At 47.8% G+C, this 14,693-nt stretch overlaps 1 protein-coding gene across 1 annotated transcript in view; it reads right to left on the bottom strand.

The window, feature by feature from the left end:
* NLRP2 (NLR family pyrin domain containing 2) overlaps positions 1-10,445 on the bottom strand; it is a 31,308-nt gene extending 20,863 nt beyond the window's left edge. The window contains exons 1-2 of the mRNA XM_053906461.1: positions 10,166-10,445; positions 3,229-4,816 (exon numbers count right to left, since the gene is read on the bottom strand). Coding sequence (XP_053762436.1) covers positions 3,229-4,816; positions 10,166-10,445 — 1,868 coding nt within the window. The remainder of the gene's footprint in view (positions 1-3,228; positions 4,817-10,165) is intronic.
* Between the last annotated feature and the right edge of the window lie 4,248 nt (positions 10,446-14,693).

Below are 14,693 nucleotides of genomic sequence, written 5' to 3' on the forward strand. Positions count from 1 at the left end.
GAGTGGCTCAGTCGGTTAAGCGTCCAACTTTGGCTCAGGTCATGATCTCATGGTTTGTGGGTTCGAGCCCCACATCGGGCTCTGTGCTGTCAGCGTGGAGCCTGCTTTGGAGCCTCTGTCCCCCTCTCTCTCTGCCCCTCCCCTGCTCGTGCTCGCTTGTTCTCTCTCTAAACATTAAAATAAATAAATAAATGACCTATTGTAAAACTTGAGGCACCATGAAGATGAGCCATTATCAACCTAGATTTGTGACTTTTCTTTAAAAATATTTTTAATGTTTATTTTTGAGAGAGAGAGAGAGACAGAGAGAGACACAGAAAGGGAGAGACCATGTGAGCTGGTGCAGGACAGAGAGAGAGGGAGACACAGAATCTGAAGCAGGCTCCAGGCTCTGAGCTGTCAGCACAGAGCCTGATTTGGGGCTTGAACTCACAAGCTGTGAGATCATGACTTGAGCCGAAGTTGGACGCTCAACTGACTGAGCCACTTGGGTGCCCTGAATCTGTGACTTTTCAAAGAGCATGGTCTATGTGCTCTGGGGACTGAGGCGGAATCTGGGGCTGTGTAGGGTTAATGTCAGCAACTGTCTTATCAAGATAAGATAATCAAGCCACTATGAGTCAAGTCATATGATTTTTGTCTTTCTCTGACTAATTTCACTTAGTATAATACCCTCCAGTTCCATCCATGTAGTTGCAAATGGCAAGATTTCATTCTTTTTGATTGCCGAGTAATACTCCATTGTATATATATACCACATTTTCTTTATCCATTCACTCATCAAAGAGACAAAACAGATGAACATAAGGGAAGGGGAACAAAAATAATATAAAAACAGGGAGGGGGACAAAACAGAAGAGACTCATAAATATGGAGAACAAACTGAGGGTTGCTGGAGGGGTTGTGGGAGGGGGGATGGGCTAAATGGGTAAGGGGCATTAAGGAATCTACTCTTAAAATCATTGTTGCACTATATGCTAATTAATTTGGATGTAAATTTTTAAAAATAAAATAAAAAAAAAGAATAAAGCAAAGATTTGGGGGGGAAAAAAGATAAGCCACTAAGTAGAGAAAGTGATTTGATTAGAAGGTGTGTTGTGACTTAACCATTCTGCGAGTTGCAAACCAGCAATGCAATGCTATGGGGTTGCTGTGATGGGGCAGCACAGAAGGGAAAGTGGCAAACAGCATGTGAAAGGAACTTTCATGAAAAGCAGGAGTTTGCATTACAGACCAGAACGGTCATAATTAAACCTAAAGACATCCATGCTGCCTTTTCTGCGATGGGAGCTCTGAGAACCAAGCAGCCGGACTGTGGTTAATGAAATGCCGCTTAACACTGGTGCCATTGCTGGTTTTAGCCAAACCAAGGTTAAAAAGAAACAAAAAGGTGGAGGTTCCTCAAAAAAATTAAAACTAGAACTACCTTACGACCCAGCAGTAGCACTACTAGGAATTTAACCAAAGGATACAGGAGTGCTGATGCGTAGGGGCACTTGTACCCCAACGTTTACAGCAGCACTTTCAACAATAGCCAAATTATGGAAAGAGCCTAAATGTCCATTAACGGATGAATGGATAAATAAGATGTGGCTTATATATACAATGGAATACTACTTGGCAAGGACAAAGAATGAAATCATGCCGTTTGCAGCAACATGGATGGAACTGGAGGGTATTATGCTGAGTGAAATAAGTCCATCAGAGAAAGACAGATATCATATGTTTTCACTCACATATGGGTCTTGAGAAATTTAACAGAAGACCATAGGGAAAGGGAAGGGAAAAAAATAGTTTCAAACAGAGAAGGAGGCAACCCATAAGAGACTCTTAAATACAGAGGACAAACTGAGGGTTGATGGGGGACAGGGGAAAATGGGCGACCGACATTGAGGAGGGTACTTGTTGGGATGAGCACTGGGTGTTGTATATAGTGAGCAATCATGGGAATGTACTCCCAAGGCCAAGAGCACATTGTATACATTGTCTGTTAGCTAACTTGACAATAAATTATATTTAAATAAAATAAAATAAAAGCTCTGATACTCTAAAAAAAAAAAGAAACAAACAAACCAGCAAACAAACAGGAAAATAGAGCCTATTTTGACTTGGGATCTTGGATGGGATAGAGACAGGAGGTTATTCATGCAATTTTGTTTTCATCCAAAGCATTTCTTGGAGGACTCTCCTGCAGAGGAAGGACTTAAATAAACCAGCATGTGGGCCTGTCCAAACACTTGGATGAGAGAAGAAACAAAATCAGAATATGGATGAAGGGATATGGTCTGTGGACTGATGATGTTCTGGGAGGTGGAGAGATGTTCATGCCAACCTGTTGTGCTCCTAATGCTCCCTTGGCAGTGACTCAGTTTCATGTGGAAAATAGACACCTCCCCCAGGAAATCAATGAGGGCATTTTATTCTGGCCCCATGAATGTGCATGAGGGTTTCAGATACTGATTTTGGAGGACAACTTAGGGGTTAGGAAGAGGTGAGTGGATAAGATAAACATCAGTATCTTGGGGGGCCCTACACAGGACCATGAGCAGTGATCATGGATTGTGACTGTAGGACTTCACGAGCCAACGGACTTGAGTCTAATCCCACTCAAGCACCCTTTTCTGAAAACCAATATCTTCATCTCGACACGGAAGATTACACGGCACCCACGGGCACCGGGTGAGCAGCAGCATTTGGAAACTCTGTAGGAGCTCCGTGGATGTTACTCGAGCCTACATCAAGAATAACAACGCATCACAACCGTCTGGGGCCACCCTCACGGTCTCTGTCCTGTTGGGCAAGGCGCCTGTGGAAGGACTCCCCTTCCATCATGGTGGCATGGAGCCTTCCCACCCCTAGTTGATTCAACCTCTGACTTCACATCTTTAATGCTTTTCTACCCATCATGCCAAATGGGACAATCGCCCAGAAATGGGAAACCTATACAGCCCACATGTGAACTGAGACAGGCTGGGCCGTTTGCAAAAATTGCTCAGCTAAGGGAAAAAGGAGACAGGTCTCAAAACACTATCTGGTTCCAATGACCCCATTCCTAGTATGAATATAGCGCTTCCCACCTTGAGTGGCAAGCTGGCAGGAGAAATTGTGGCCAGAAGCCCGTTCTGACCCTCAGCCACACGGAGCGGGAAGCCGGCCCGGTTCCGGGTGCCGCAGGGTGGGAGGCTGAGGGCGGGGGCAATTAACAAAGTGAACCGTGAGGCTCCTTACCCGGCAGCCTGGGCCTCGGACCCCGACGCGGTGTCGTCGTCCAGGAACACGCCCTTTTCCACCCGCAGACACAGCTTCTGCAGCCGCTCGCAATGCTTGAGGCAGAAGGACGCGTGCGCGAGGTCCGTGGGGTCTTTCAAGTGCAGGGACACTTCCGTGACCTGGGCCACGGCTTCCTTCACCAGCGGTTCGTCCTGCGATTCGTAGAGACGGCACAAGGTCTCCCTCGTGTCCGTCACCGAGGAGAAGGGGCCGTTCTCGGGGGACCTCACGGTGCACGCCAGCAGCTCGCGCTTGAGCTCCGTGGACACCGGGCAGCCGAAGGCGGCCCCCAGCTCCCTGACCCTGTCTTCGTTGGCGAGGCCGAACAAGAAGCGCCCCACGTGGGCCAGGTGGGGGTTCCGCCGCCCTTCTTCCTTGGAGAGCAGCCTCCGCACCCCGCGAGCGCTCCAGCCGGGGCCGCCCTCGCCGCCGCCCAGCACGTAGAGCGCGGCCGCCAGGAGGTGCTGCAGGCTCAGGTGCAGGAAGCGGTAGCAGCCCGCGCACTCGCCGCTCTCCTGCAGGAGGCTCCGGTCCACGAAGGGGCGCAGGTCGGCCTCGCGCACGCCCAGTCTGCGCAGGTCCCGGGGCTCAAACAGCGAGGTCTGCGCCCACACGCCCTCGGCCGCCAGGAGGCACAGGGCGCGCAGCGGGGCCCGGGGGCGGGGGCGCGGGCAGCTGCCCGGCGCGGGCGCGAACCGGCTGCACAGGAAGCGCAGCAGCAGCGACGTGGCGGTGCGGCACGTGCGACCCGGGTCGTCGCCCTCGTCCGCGGGCAGCCGCAGGCAGGCGCCCAGCATCCAGCACACGGCGGGCGCCGAGCCCAGGCGGAGCAGCGCCGCGTTGCTTCTCATCAGCTGCCAAGCGCGCCGCGCCTGAGCCTCGCCTCCCAGCTGTCGCCGCAGATACGCCCTGCGCTCCGGCTCCGAGAGCCCCTCGACCTCCACCAGGAGCGGCTGCTCCACCACCAGCCGCAGCTCCCCCAGGGCCTCGGGCCGCGTGGTCACCAGGAGCGTGGCCGCGGGGAGCAGCTTCCTCTTGAGCAGGCCCCCCAGGAGCACGGGCGCCGGCCGCCGCGCGCCCCAGTCGCCGCCCAGGTCGCGCGCCAGCGCCGCGGCGGGCACGTGCAGCTCCTCGAAAGCGTCGATGACCAGCAGGAGCGTCCGCGCCCGCGCTAGCAGCCGCGGAAGGGCCCCGCGCGGGCCCGGGGCGCTGTCGGCCAGCAGCTCCGCCAAGGTGCACGGCCCCCTGCGGCTGAGCGCCTTGCAGCTGAGGTAGAGGGCGGCGGGGCGGGCGCGGGCCTGGCCGGCCTGCGTCCAGTCCAGCATGCACTTCTTGGCCAGCGTGGTCTTCCCGACGCCCGCGGCACCGTGAAGCACCACCGTCTGTGCGAATGGCCCTGCAAGCATTTTAGCATTACAGGATGGGACCAGTGTCTCGTATCTCTGGGTGACCATGTGGATGTTTTCACTGGCTTCTGGCCAAAAGTTCTTCTTCCTGCTTTGCCAGACCTCCTCTTCCAATATACTTCTATATTCATCCTGTTTACCTTCGGTGATAGGAGGTAGGGGATAGGAAGGACATAGCTGGTTATTCATTAGGGGGAAAAAAATACTGTGTGTGTTAAGTAGGAAAGGAAAACTAGAGAAGTTACGAATAGCACCAGGCTCATCCAGGAAGACAGGATACAGACCTGGCTCCTCTCCTTTCGAATCTTCCTTCGCTTCTTCTGGGTCTGTGACATCTTCTCCCTGCACTTGTGCAAGTGCTGCAAAATACAAATTAAATGGAGCTTGATGTAAAAACAGGTGAACTGCTTTTTTTTTTTTTTTTCCCAGAGATACGAGGTTGCAAGGAGTTCACATTCTAAGTTTTTTGTTCATATGATGTGCTGGGAGGTATGACAGCTGGGCTTAAAGAGGTGACTAGAGCAAATGACATTCTAAACCATAAGAGACTCTTGGATACGGAGAACGGACTGAGGGTTGATGGGGGGTGGGGGAGAGGGGAAAGTAGGTGCCCGGCATTGAGGAGGGCACTTGTTGGGATGAACACTGGGTGTTGTATGGAAACCAATTTGACAATAACTTATATTAAAAAAAAATTAAACCAAGTGACAGCCCTCTTTAGTAACATCAAACTCCCGGATGAGACACCCGGAACAAGAAATGTTTGTTCTATTTGCTCATTCAAAACTCAGTGTGATCCATGGAAACTACTTATCTCTCCCCACCGGACTAGAACATGCACCAGGATATCACGGGATAGACCTTCACCATACAGCCCAACCCATTATAGCTGCTCGAGTATCTGGGTAAACCAGTAGTGTTATGCCTGTGTGGAATGCCAGACAATTCCTAAGTATCTGCCCGAGCTAAAAGTAAACTCTGTGTACATCAAGACCAGCACATGAAGGTTCTTGGCAGCATCATGCAAGGCAGTCAAGTAGAAAAAATTCGGGGCGCCTGCATGGCTCAGTCGGTTGATCGATCAACTTCAGTTCAGGTCATGATCTTGGGGCCGGTGAGTTCGGACCCCACGTCTGGCTCTGTGCGGACAGCTCAGAGCCTGGAGTCTGCTTTGGATTCTGTCTCCCTCTCTCTCTGCCCCTCCTCTGTTCACACTCTGTCTGTCTCAGAAATAAATAAACATCAAAATTTTTTTTAAAATATATTTTAAAAAAGTGGAAAAAATTCAAGCATCCATCTGTCCATGAATGGGCAATGTGAGTGTGACTCATCCATACAATGGAATATTATTCTGTAATAAATATGGATGAGTTCACGATATATCCAACAATATGGACGGACCTCAAAAAGATTATGCTAAGTGATGAAAGAGAGACACAAAGACCACATATGTCCAGAAGAGGCAATGCTAGAGACACAGAAAGTAACAGTTGCTGGGAACTGGGCGACAGAGACCAGAGAGTGACTACATGTGGACACGAAGGGACTTTAGGGGGTGATGTAAATGTTGTAAAATTGGAGAGCGGCCATGGTTGCGAAAGTCCACATTTACACAAAATCATTAGTAGTACATTAAACTTTAGGCTACATAACATTTATGATACCTAAATTCTACTTCACTAAGGCCATTTAAAAAAATACCATCAGGCCAACTTAAGAAATTGACTGATGTTAAACTGACCACAGCACTGGTTGAGGCAAGACACCTACCTCTGGCAGGTCTTAATTTTCTCATCTGGGAGTTTGATATTACTAAAGTCTGAGCATCTGAAACTGAAAAAAAAATTATGGAAAAACTCTATACAATACACTCCTTTTCTGTGAACTAAAGAAATTCCAATTCTTTCCAATGTTCATTTCCCCGCTTTGTTCTTTTTTTTAAAAAAAATTTTTTTTTTTAACGTTTATTTATTTTTGAGACAGAGAGAGACAGAGCATGAACAGGGGAGGGGCAGAGAGAGAGGGAGACACAGAATCTGAAGCAGGCTCCAGGCTCTGAGCTGTCAGCACAGAGCCCGACGCGGGGCTCGAACTCACGGACCGTGAGATCATGACCTGAGCCGAAGTCGGACGCTCAACCGACCAAGCCACCCAGGCGCCCCTCCCACTTTGTTCTTAAGGAAGGGAAGAAGGTATTTTCTGAGAGACATTTCGGGATTATAAATAGTGGAGGGAAATGAGGTTGGAGAGAGATGGAGAGTCCAGTCAGGGTGGGTGGGGGGAGGGAGAGGAGAGGTCACTCAGCTGGCTCCAACATTGAGCGTTCTATGACCAACCTGGCTCCTCTTCTCCTGAACACTGTTGTGTCTCTTCCAGGTTTGCACATTTTGGTTCCGGAGTCCTGGTGATCCCTGAGAAAAAAAGGGGGGGCGTTTGTAGGCTTGTCACTATGTAGCATTGCAACTTCCGCCCGGGGAAGAGAGTGGGACTTTAAGAAGGGTCATGTTTGACAACTGGGTTTCAATAGTTAAGCCCGGATTACATGAACAGGATGTTAACGTGATACTGGAGATAAAACCAAAGTGTGCCAAGCCATGATGTCAGGCTTACATGCCTCTGTGGCAAGTGGGTTCCTATGCAGTTCAGAACACACAGTGTGTGTTCCATGTCAGGGAGGTATATGCAGAATAACCTCCAAAGGCAGAAGGAGCCCTAAGACTGAAGAAAAAGGCTGACAAGTCCAGTTGACAAGAAATGGCTTATTAAGAAGCATGTCGAGAGCATCCACAAGACAAGATCTTTGGAACCCTGCTTTTATAGCTCTAGAGGCTGGGAGTACATGTGGCGAGGAGAAGGACAATAGATGTGTTCCACAGTCCTATCTCCAGAGCAGATCAAGGACATTATGCACTGAGGGTGTACTTAAGGGTGTGGTTAAACAAAAGGAAAGACCGTGGACATGGGGGGGGGGGCTGGGCTCAAGAAGACTGCAGGTCACAGAGCAGTCATCATGGTGGATTTGTCCTAGGTGTCACCAGTCAAGTTCACACAGTGAGAGAAATGGGCACCTATACACCATTACTTCTTCCTGAGGGCATCAAAAACCTTCTATGCGTTAATTCCCGGGTTTCTAATAAGGTGGTTAAAGCTTCAGTGACCTGGGAGGGGCTATAGGAACAGGGGGGAGTCACGAAGGGAGAGGAAATACTTCAAACTCAACACTGGATAAATGAAGAGGGGAGTCTAGGAGAGTCTTGCAGAAATACCCAGGAGGCAACTGGCTGGAGTATCAATAGTTGTACCTTTGCTTTTCAAACCAGCCTCTGGTTTACTGTTGGCTTGAGCCCAGGTCATGTTGTTAAAGGTACTGGTGATTGATGATGTCAAGAGAAGAGAATGTTGAAAATCACAAACTCAAAAATCCTTTTGGCCAGGGTTAGCAGATTTTTTTTTTTTTTTTTTTTTTTTGCTACTGCAAAGGACCAGACAGTAAATATTTCCTGCTTTTCAGGCCACCTCTCTCTACCTCTGCCCTTGTGAGGCAAATGCCGTCACAGATAACGTATGAGCAAATGAGTACGCCATGTGCAAAGCACACTTGGTTTATGAATACTGATGTTTGAATTTCACATGGTTTTCATAGGCTGGAAAATAGTCTTTGATCCCTCCCCCCTCCACACACACACAATTTGTTCTTAGCATGTAAGATGCACAAAAGCACATGGCGGGCCAGATTTGGTTTGTGAGCCAAGGTTGGCCAATGCTTGCTGTAGGTCCGTCTAAAATCCAGACAGTCCAGATTCCAAGGCAAAGCTCACTCTTTCCAGCATCTGTGTGTATTTACTCATTTCTACTGTAAATACTGCCTTTTTGAGCTCCTTTCCCTGTGTCTTAACTCTTCACCCACCTGGATGGCAGCAGAGATGAGGGCTTGGCTTTCTTTGCATCCTTAGTGCACAGCACCACATTTTGTCTATTTAAGACAAGCTCCTAAATTCCAAAATCTCTCTCTCTCTCTCTCTCTCACACACACACACACACACACACACACACACGACTGTAAATGAGGTAACTTACTTAATGATGGAGGCTTATTTCCCAGAAAAGACTTCAAAGCTACTTCTAGGAAAGGAGGGAGAAACTGCACTTTTCAGAGCCAAACCCTTATAGGTATCCAACTCTGAGTTTCTTCCAGTTATTTCTAAATTAGTCATCTTCAGAGGCCAGCTAGGGATGAAAACCCTCGCCTATCTATTTGAAGATAGGGAATATTAAAGCTAAAAATGGATCCCTGGATGGAATAAAACTGGCCTTTTTTTTTTTTAAGAAAAATAAAATCGTAGGATAGGAAAACGATTTTGAATACCCTTGCCGAAAAGCAAGAGAGAAAATGTCCTCTAGAGCACAGTGGTCTCCAAGACAAATGTAACACCTGTCACAAAAGTATGTGATTTCGTATCTTTCTAGGAACCACTTTATGAAAGCTGTGAAGAGGTACAGCTGATTTTCATACTTTTTAAATGTAGCTCTATGTAAAATACTAACACTTAGATGTGTAGTCGGTATAAGAGTTGTTCATGAGATAGTACGTAAAACTGTGCAGTTAAAAGCTCGTGTGTATTTTATCCTTGCAGCACACCTGAATTGAACCAGCCACACCTCAAGTGTGTAACCACATGTGGCCGCTCTGTTAGGTGTCAGAGCCCTGGATGATATTATAAAACCTTGGGTGCACACAGGTATCACCTGGGAAGCAGTTAAGAACCTGACACCTGGGTGGGGGAGACACAGATCACTTCGCTAAATAATGATCTCCGGTGGTAGGTTCTGGACATCAGCGTATTTAAAGCTCCTGAGGACATTGCCCCTAACAGTGAAAGTTGACAGCCGCTAACCTAAAACACAGTTCTCCACTCAGGGGACATTTGCCAGTGTCTAGAGACCTTTTTGGTTGTCACACATGAGGGGAGTATGCTGCTGGCATCTAACGGGCAGAGGTGTTGGGATGCCAGCACCGGGGCCCCAGGGATGTTGCCAAATACCTCAAAGGAGGTTCCTAGCCCCACACGTTGTTAGTGCTGCTAGTCAAGGGGAAGGTAGGGGTTTGCATATTGAGTGTGCATCAGAGTCTATGGAAGCAAACACCGTAAGTGGGAACTGAAAGTGAAACAAAGTGTGTACGATAATTTAACATCTTGGAGGAGGTATGGAAGAATGGGATCATGAATATATTCTCTAAGGAACAGCTTTGGACAGAGCGGATACAGAGGGAGGAGGCCAGGGGAGGTATACAATACTTGGGCAGAGTGGAAAGAGCTGGAAAAGACTTGGAAAAGAGCTGAAAGATACCACCCGACTTAATGAAGGTCTAGCATTTGGGTTCAGGGCAGGTAGCCTCTCCAAAGCTCAGTGTTACTCTTGTGCATCTGAAACCTTAGAGGCTACTACTCTTTCCTCCTATGACACAGTGTGGGCTCATTTCTACTTACCCCTGAGCTCATCCTTTGCTTTCTCAGACAGATCTGTTCGGTTCATCTTGTCAAAGACTTGGATGGTCACCATCTCTACCCAATGGCTGGGGCAGCGGTTGGTGAGAATTGCTGCCAGCTGCTTCCCATCGGCTTCCTCTACCTCTGTCGGAGGGATGTGCTGTAACTCATCTTGCAGGGAAAGGGGCCTCAACAGAGACTTGAACTTGTTCAGCTCATCCTGGCTGAGCTGTTCCAGAAGGGGCTGCAGGTTGAAACCCAGCTGTGCAGCAGGTACCATCTTGTCCTACGTGAGAGATCCGAGCTTTGGGCATTAAAGAAGAATCAAGGGAGGAAATGAAAGAGAGAAAATTGGCACTCCTCTCTCAAACACCAGTTGCCTCTGTGTTGGGACTGGGCAATTCTCACTGCCCAACTGCTGCTTTAAGAAAAAACTCCCCAGGGGCGCCTGGGTGGCGCAGTCGGTTAAGCGTCCGACTTCAGCCAGGTCACGATCTCGCGGTCCGTGAGTTTGAGCCCCGCGTCAGGCTCTGGGCTGATGGCTCGGAGCCTGGAGCCTGTTTCCGATTCTGTGTCTCCCTCTCTCTCTGCCCCTCCCCCATTTCATGCTATGTCTCTCTCTGTCCCAGAAAAAACAAAAAAAACAAAAAAAAAAAAACACGTTGAAAAAAGAAAAAAAGAAAAGAAAAAACTCCCCAGGGGCGCCTGGGTGGCGCAGTCGGTTAAGCGTCCGACTTCAGCCAGGTCACGATCTCGCGGTCCGTGAGTTTGAGCCCCGCGTCAGGCTCTGGGCTGATGGCTTGGAGCCTGGAGCCTGTTTCCGATTCTGTGTCTCCCTCTCTCTCTGCCCCTCCCCTGTTTCATGCTATGTCTCTCTCTGTCCCAGAAAAAAAAAAAAACAAAAAAACAAACAAACAAAAAAAACACTTTGAAAAAAGAAAAAAAGAAAAGAAAAAACTCCCCAAAAGGCCAAATTCACACGAAACTCCCTTAGTTTTTGGCTGGATACAGTGGTTCACGTTTTTAGAACCTGAGACCCTTTTGAGAGTGTGCAAATCCCTGAGGGTAGGTAGGAAGTCCATGCTGATGGGTCTTCTGGACTTAGAAGATCACCTGTTAGTTTTATTAAATTTGGTGGACAAATGAACTAATGAGAACTACTGACTTTAGCTCTCTAGGACCCTTGGCTCAAATGCTCAAACTGTTCAATGAATAGAATTTCAAATACATGTCTCTTAAAGCCAGGAGATCACTCTTTTTAAGCAATAGTATATTGAGAAGGGGTACCACTCAACTGCCTGGTGAGCCTCTGTTAAGATGCTTTCAAAGTCGAGACCATTCTGTAGTCAAAGTCCCTTACGCCCGAATTTCCAGTTGTAAAACAAATATGCCGTCACCCACCATATTAACTGGCCTTGGGCCTTTGTCTATTCAAGTAGAAGCTCCCGCTGGGTGCTAGAAACAATTTTAGAACTGAAGGGACCACTATAAAGGTGGGTAAGAAACCTGCCCACTTGGGCTTTATGTTCAATTTTGGGTACACATACATGGTATGGGAGAAGCAGACATTTCACACATAAACAGAAACAAGTGACATCAAAATATGAAGATAGGGTGATAGAGAGAAATAGAATGAAGGGAATTTTACAAGACGTGAGCATGGACATTTTCTCAGAGGAATAGGTCAACCGCTAAGATGCAGACAAGGAGCTGCCAGATGTGGGAATTTTGTGGGAGATGAATTCTAAGCAGAGTGAACAAGGAGTATGAAAGCTCAGGGCTGAGTGGAGCTCAGCAGGTTGGAGGCAAATAATACAGATACACACTTGCTGTAGCAGATGAGCACAGGATGAAACTCATACCCTAGGGTCAGATCTCTGATTATGAAGGCAGTGGCATGGTAAATTGGGATTTTTATAATTTGATTCCAGGTACAGTCTAGCAGGGATGCCACACCATCTGTCCTATACTCAGAAGCACTTTGTCTTGTTGCACGGGTAGGATAGAGAGCCATACCAAAGAGCTGGTAAGGGAAATGTATTAATGATGCTTGAAGATGATAATGAAGGCTTTACTGGAGAGGCAGCTACAGCCGGGGTTTGGAGGCAGAGGACAGAGATGGAGCTCAGCTCCAAACACAGCAAGGACAAGCGGGTGGATCCAAGGAGGTGGGGGTCGGTGGGTGGACAGTCACCGAGAGGAAACATCAAGGCTACGGGCATTCTTGTTAGATCCATTCACCAAGATTCCTGCTGAGGGAAGACCAGGGTGAGCAGATGTCACCTGGTTGAGGAGGAATTTGATCAGATAGCAAGGGTGGGGGAATTTTTGCTAAGCTGACCCAGCAGGATTCTGGCTCAAGTTGAACTAAGTGGACCAAGGAGAGAGCCCAAGGACAAGGCCCAATGGAAAAGAGTACCTAGGATGCTGACTCCAGTTCAGTCAAGAAGACCATCTTTGTCAGTGCCTGGCTTAGGATTCTGAATTCATCCTGAGGGTGGAGGGGTCAGGTCACACGTTGGTAGTCCCTGCAAGGTGGCTGGCACTGCAATCTGCCCTTTAGACTTAGCTCATTTAATCCTTACGATATCACCAAGTGTTATATTCTCCCTATTTCAGATATTGATACTGAGGCACCAGAGAGGTAAGATAGACCATTCAAGGTCACATGACCACATGGACTCTGAACTAGATATTATAAATAGCTCTGAAGCCCGGGTGTCAATCACCCTGATGGGACGGTTGTTTGACTTGGGTGTAGTTGTGGAGAACTGAATTACATCTTTTGAGAGAAATCAGTGGTTTCTGGGCAATAAGGGAGGGAAATGAAGAGAAAATGAGGACCCAACAAACACCCAGGATAGGGGCACCTTCCACTTCCAGCTGCTTGGATTTCCACATTCCCTTCCCAGTGAGGAAGGGGCTGGGTCTAGGGTTAGGGTCAAGAACAGCCCCTCCACTGTGTTCCTGAGGTGCATGCCCACTCTACCTGCTTCTTAATTTGTCACCAACTCCATTCATAAAACCACGTTTCGGCCAAGGGTGGTCATGGGACGTTGCTGGCCCACGAAGTTAGCTTAAGCATTTTTGGTTGGGCTTCTGAGAATGTTATTTTTGTCTTGATATAAAGGTGGCAGAAACAGCTGAGTATCCTTTGACCTTTGTCCCCCGACCCTGCCAGGCATGTGGAGAAGGTACATGTGGTCAGGAAGCTGCAGTCGACCTGCAAGAGGGAAGCTGGGCCCTCTGGGAGTTAGCCTGCAGCAGCTGTATTTGCTCCAGACTGTGGTGTGAGGGATAAGGTCATCTGAAGCATCCCCAAACCACAAAGCCAGGAGATTCGTCCCAGCTTCCACATGCACCAAACCTGCTCCAACATACGCCTAGTAGTTCTGTTTGTATTGGGTTTCAAACAAATCCCGTTGACCAACATTTTTTTTCCCTCATGTAAGCATGCATATATAGATTTCATTTTTCTTAAGGTAAAATTTATGTAACATAAAATTAACCATGAACCATTTTCAGGGAACAGTTCAGTGGCATTTGATACATTCAAGTGTGCAACCACCACCTCGGATTAGTTCCAGACATCTTCATCTCCCTAAAAGGAAACCCCACTCCCCAAACGCCCCTCCCTGCAGCCCTCTGGTGACCACCAGTCTGCTCCCTGTCCCCAAGGATTTGCCTGTTTGGAAGATTCCCACAAATAGTCACACATTATGTACAAAAACTAACTCAGAACAGACCAAAGACCTAAATGGAAGGGAAAAGCTACATAACATTTTAAGGTATTTAAGGTATTTATGAGTGCCTAAAGTTTTATGCCAGGACAATTTTTCTAGTGTTTCTTCTCATATTAATAGGCAGCTGTGATCCTGCCTCCCCATCTACCTTCCTCCCTCTGAAGGCAGAGAGCCACTGCTCACTCAAAATCTTCAACACCTTGATTCCCTCCCCCCTCCTCCCCCCTTAGTTTGTAGAGTCCTTCTTGGCCCTACGATCTCCTCAAATTTGACTTCAGGTTATATTTACCAGCAGATTTCATGTGTCTTTTTTTTTTTTTTTTTAAAGAGATGGTGGCAATGTGCCCCACCAAGTGCCATTTATATGCTAGTCAGGTCAGGTGTTCAACATATAATTTAGTCCCTTTGAAAGAGTTGGACGGGGTCATTGTGTAAAATGATCCTTTAAAACATGGAGAATGGAAATTTACAGAGGTTAAATGATGGCCAGTTCTCACCCAGCTGTGAAGTGTTGAAACCAATATTCTACTCAAAGCAGTCTTATCCCAGAACCTGTGATCTCAATTCCTCTGCTAATTGATTCAAGTATCTGCCACTCTAAAGTTGCCAGTAATTACACAGATAAAATGAGGACCAGGCAGAAGAATAAAGTCAACTGGTTAAATACAGAAGAAAGTATTCTCTTAAGCCAACAGATAGATTAAGCAAAGTGTGTCAACACCTGATGGGTTTTCAAGGCTGGTGACTATTATACAGTACTCACTGTGTAATTACAGTGGAAAAGA

Source organism: Panthera pardus, unplaced genomic scaffold, assembly GCF_024362965.1.
Source record: "Panthera pardus isolate Hobbes unplaced genomic scaffold, ASM2436296v1 HiC_scaffold_18, whole genome shotgun sequence".
In the NCBI taxonomy this organism is placed as follows: Eukaryota; Metazoa; Chordata; class Mammalia; order Carnivora; family Felidae; genus Panthera; species Panthera pardus.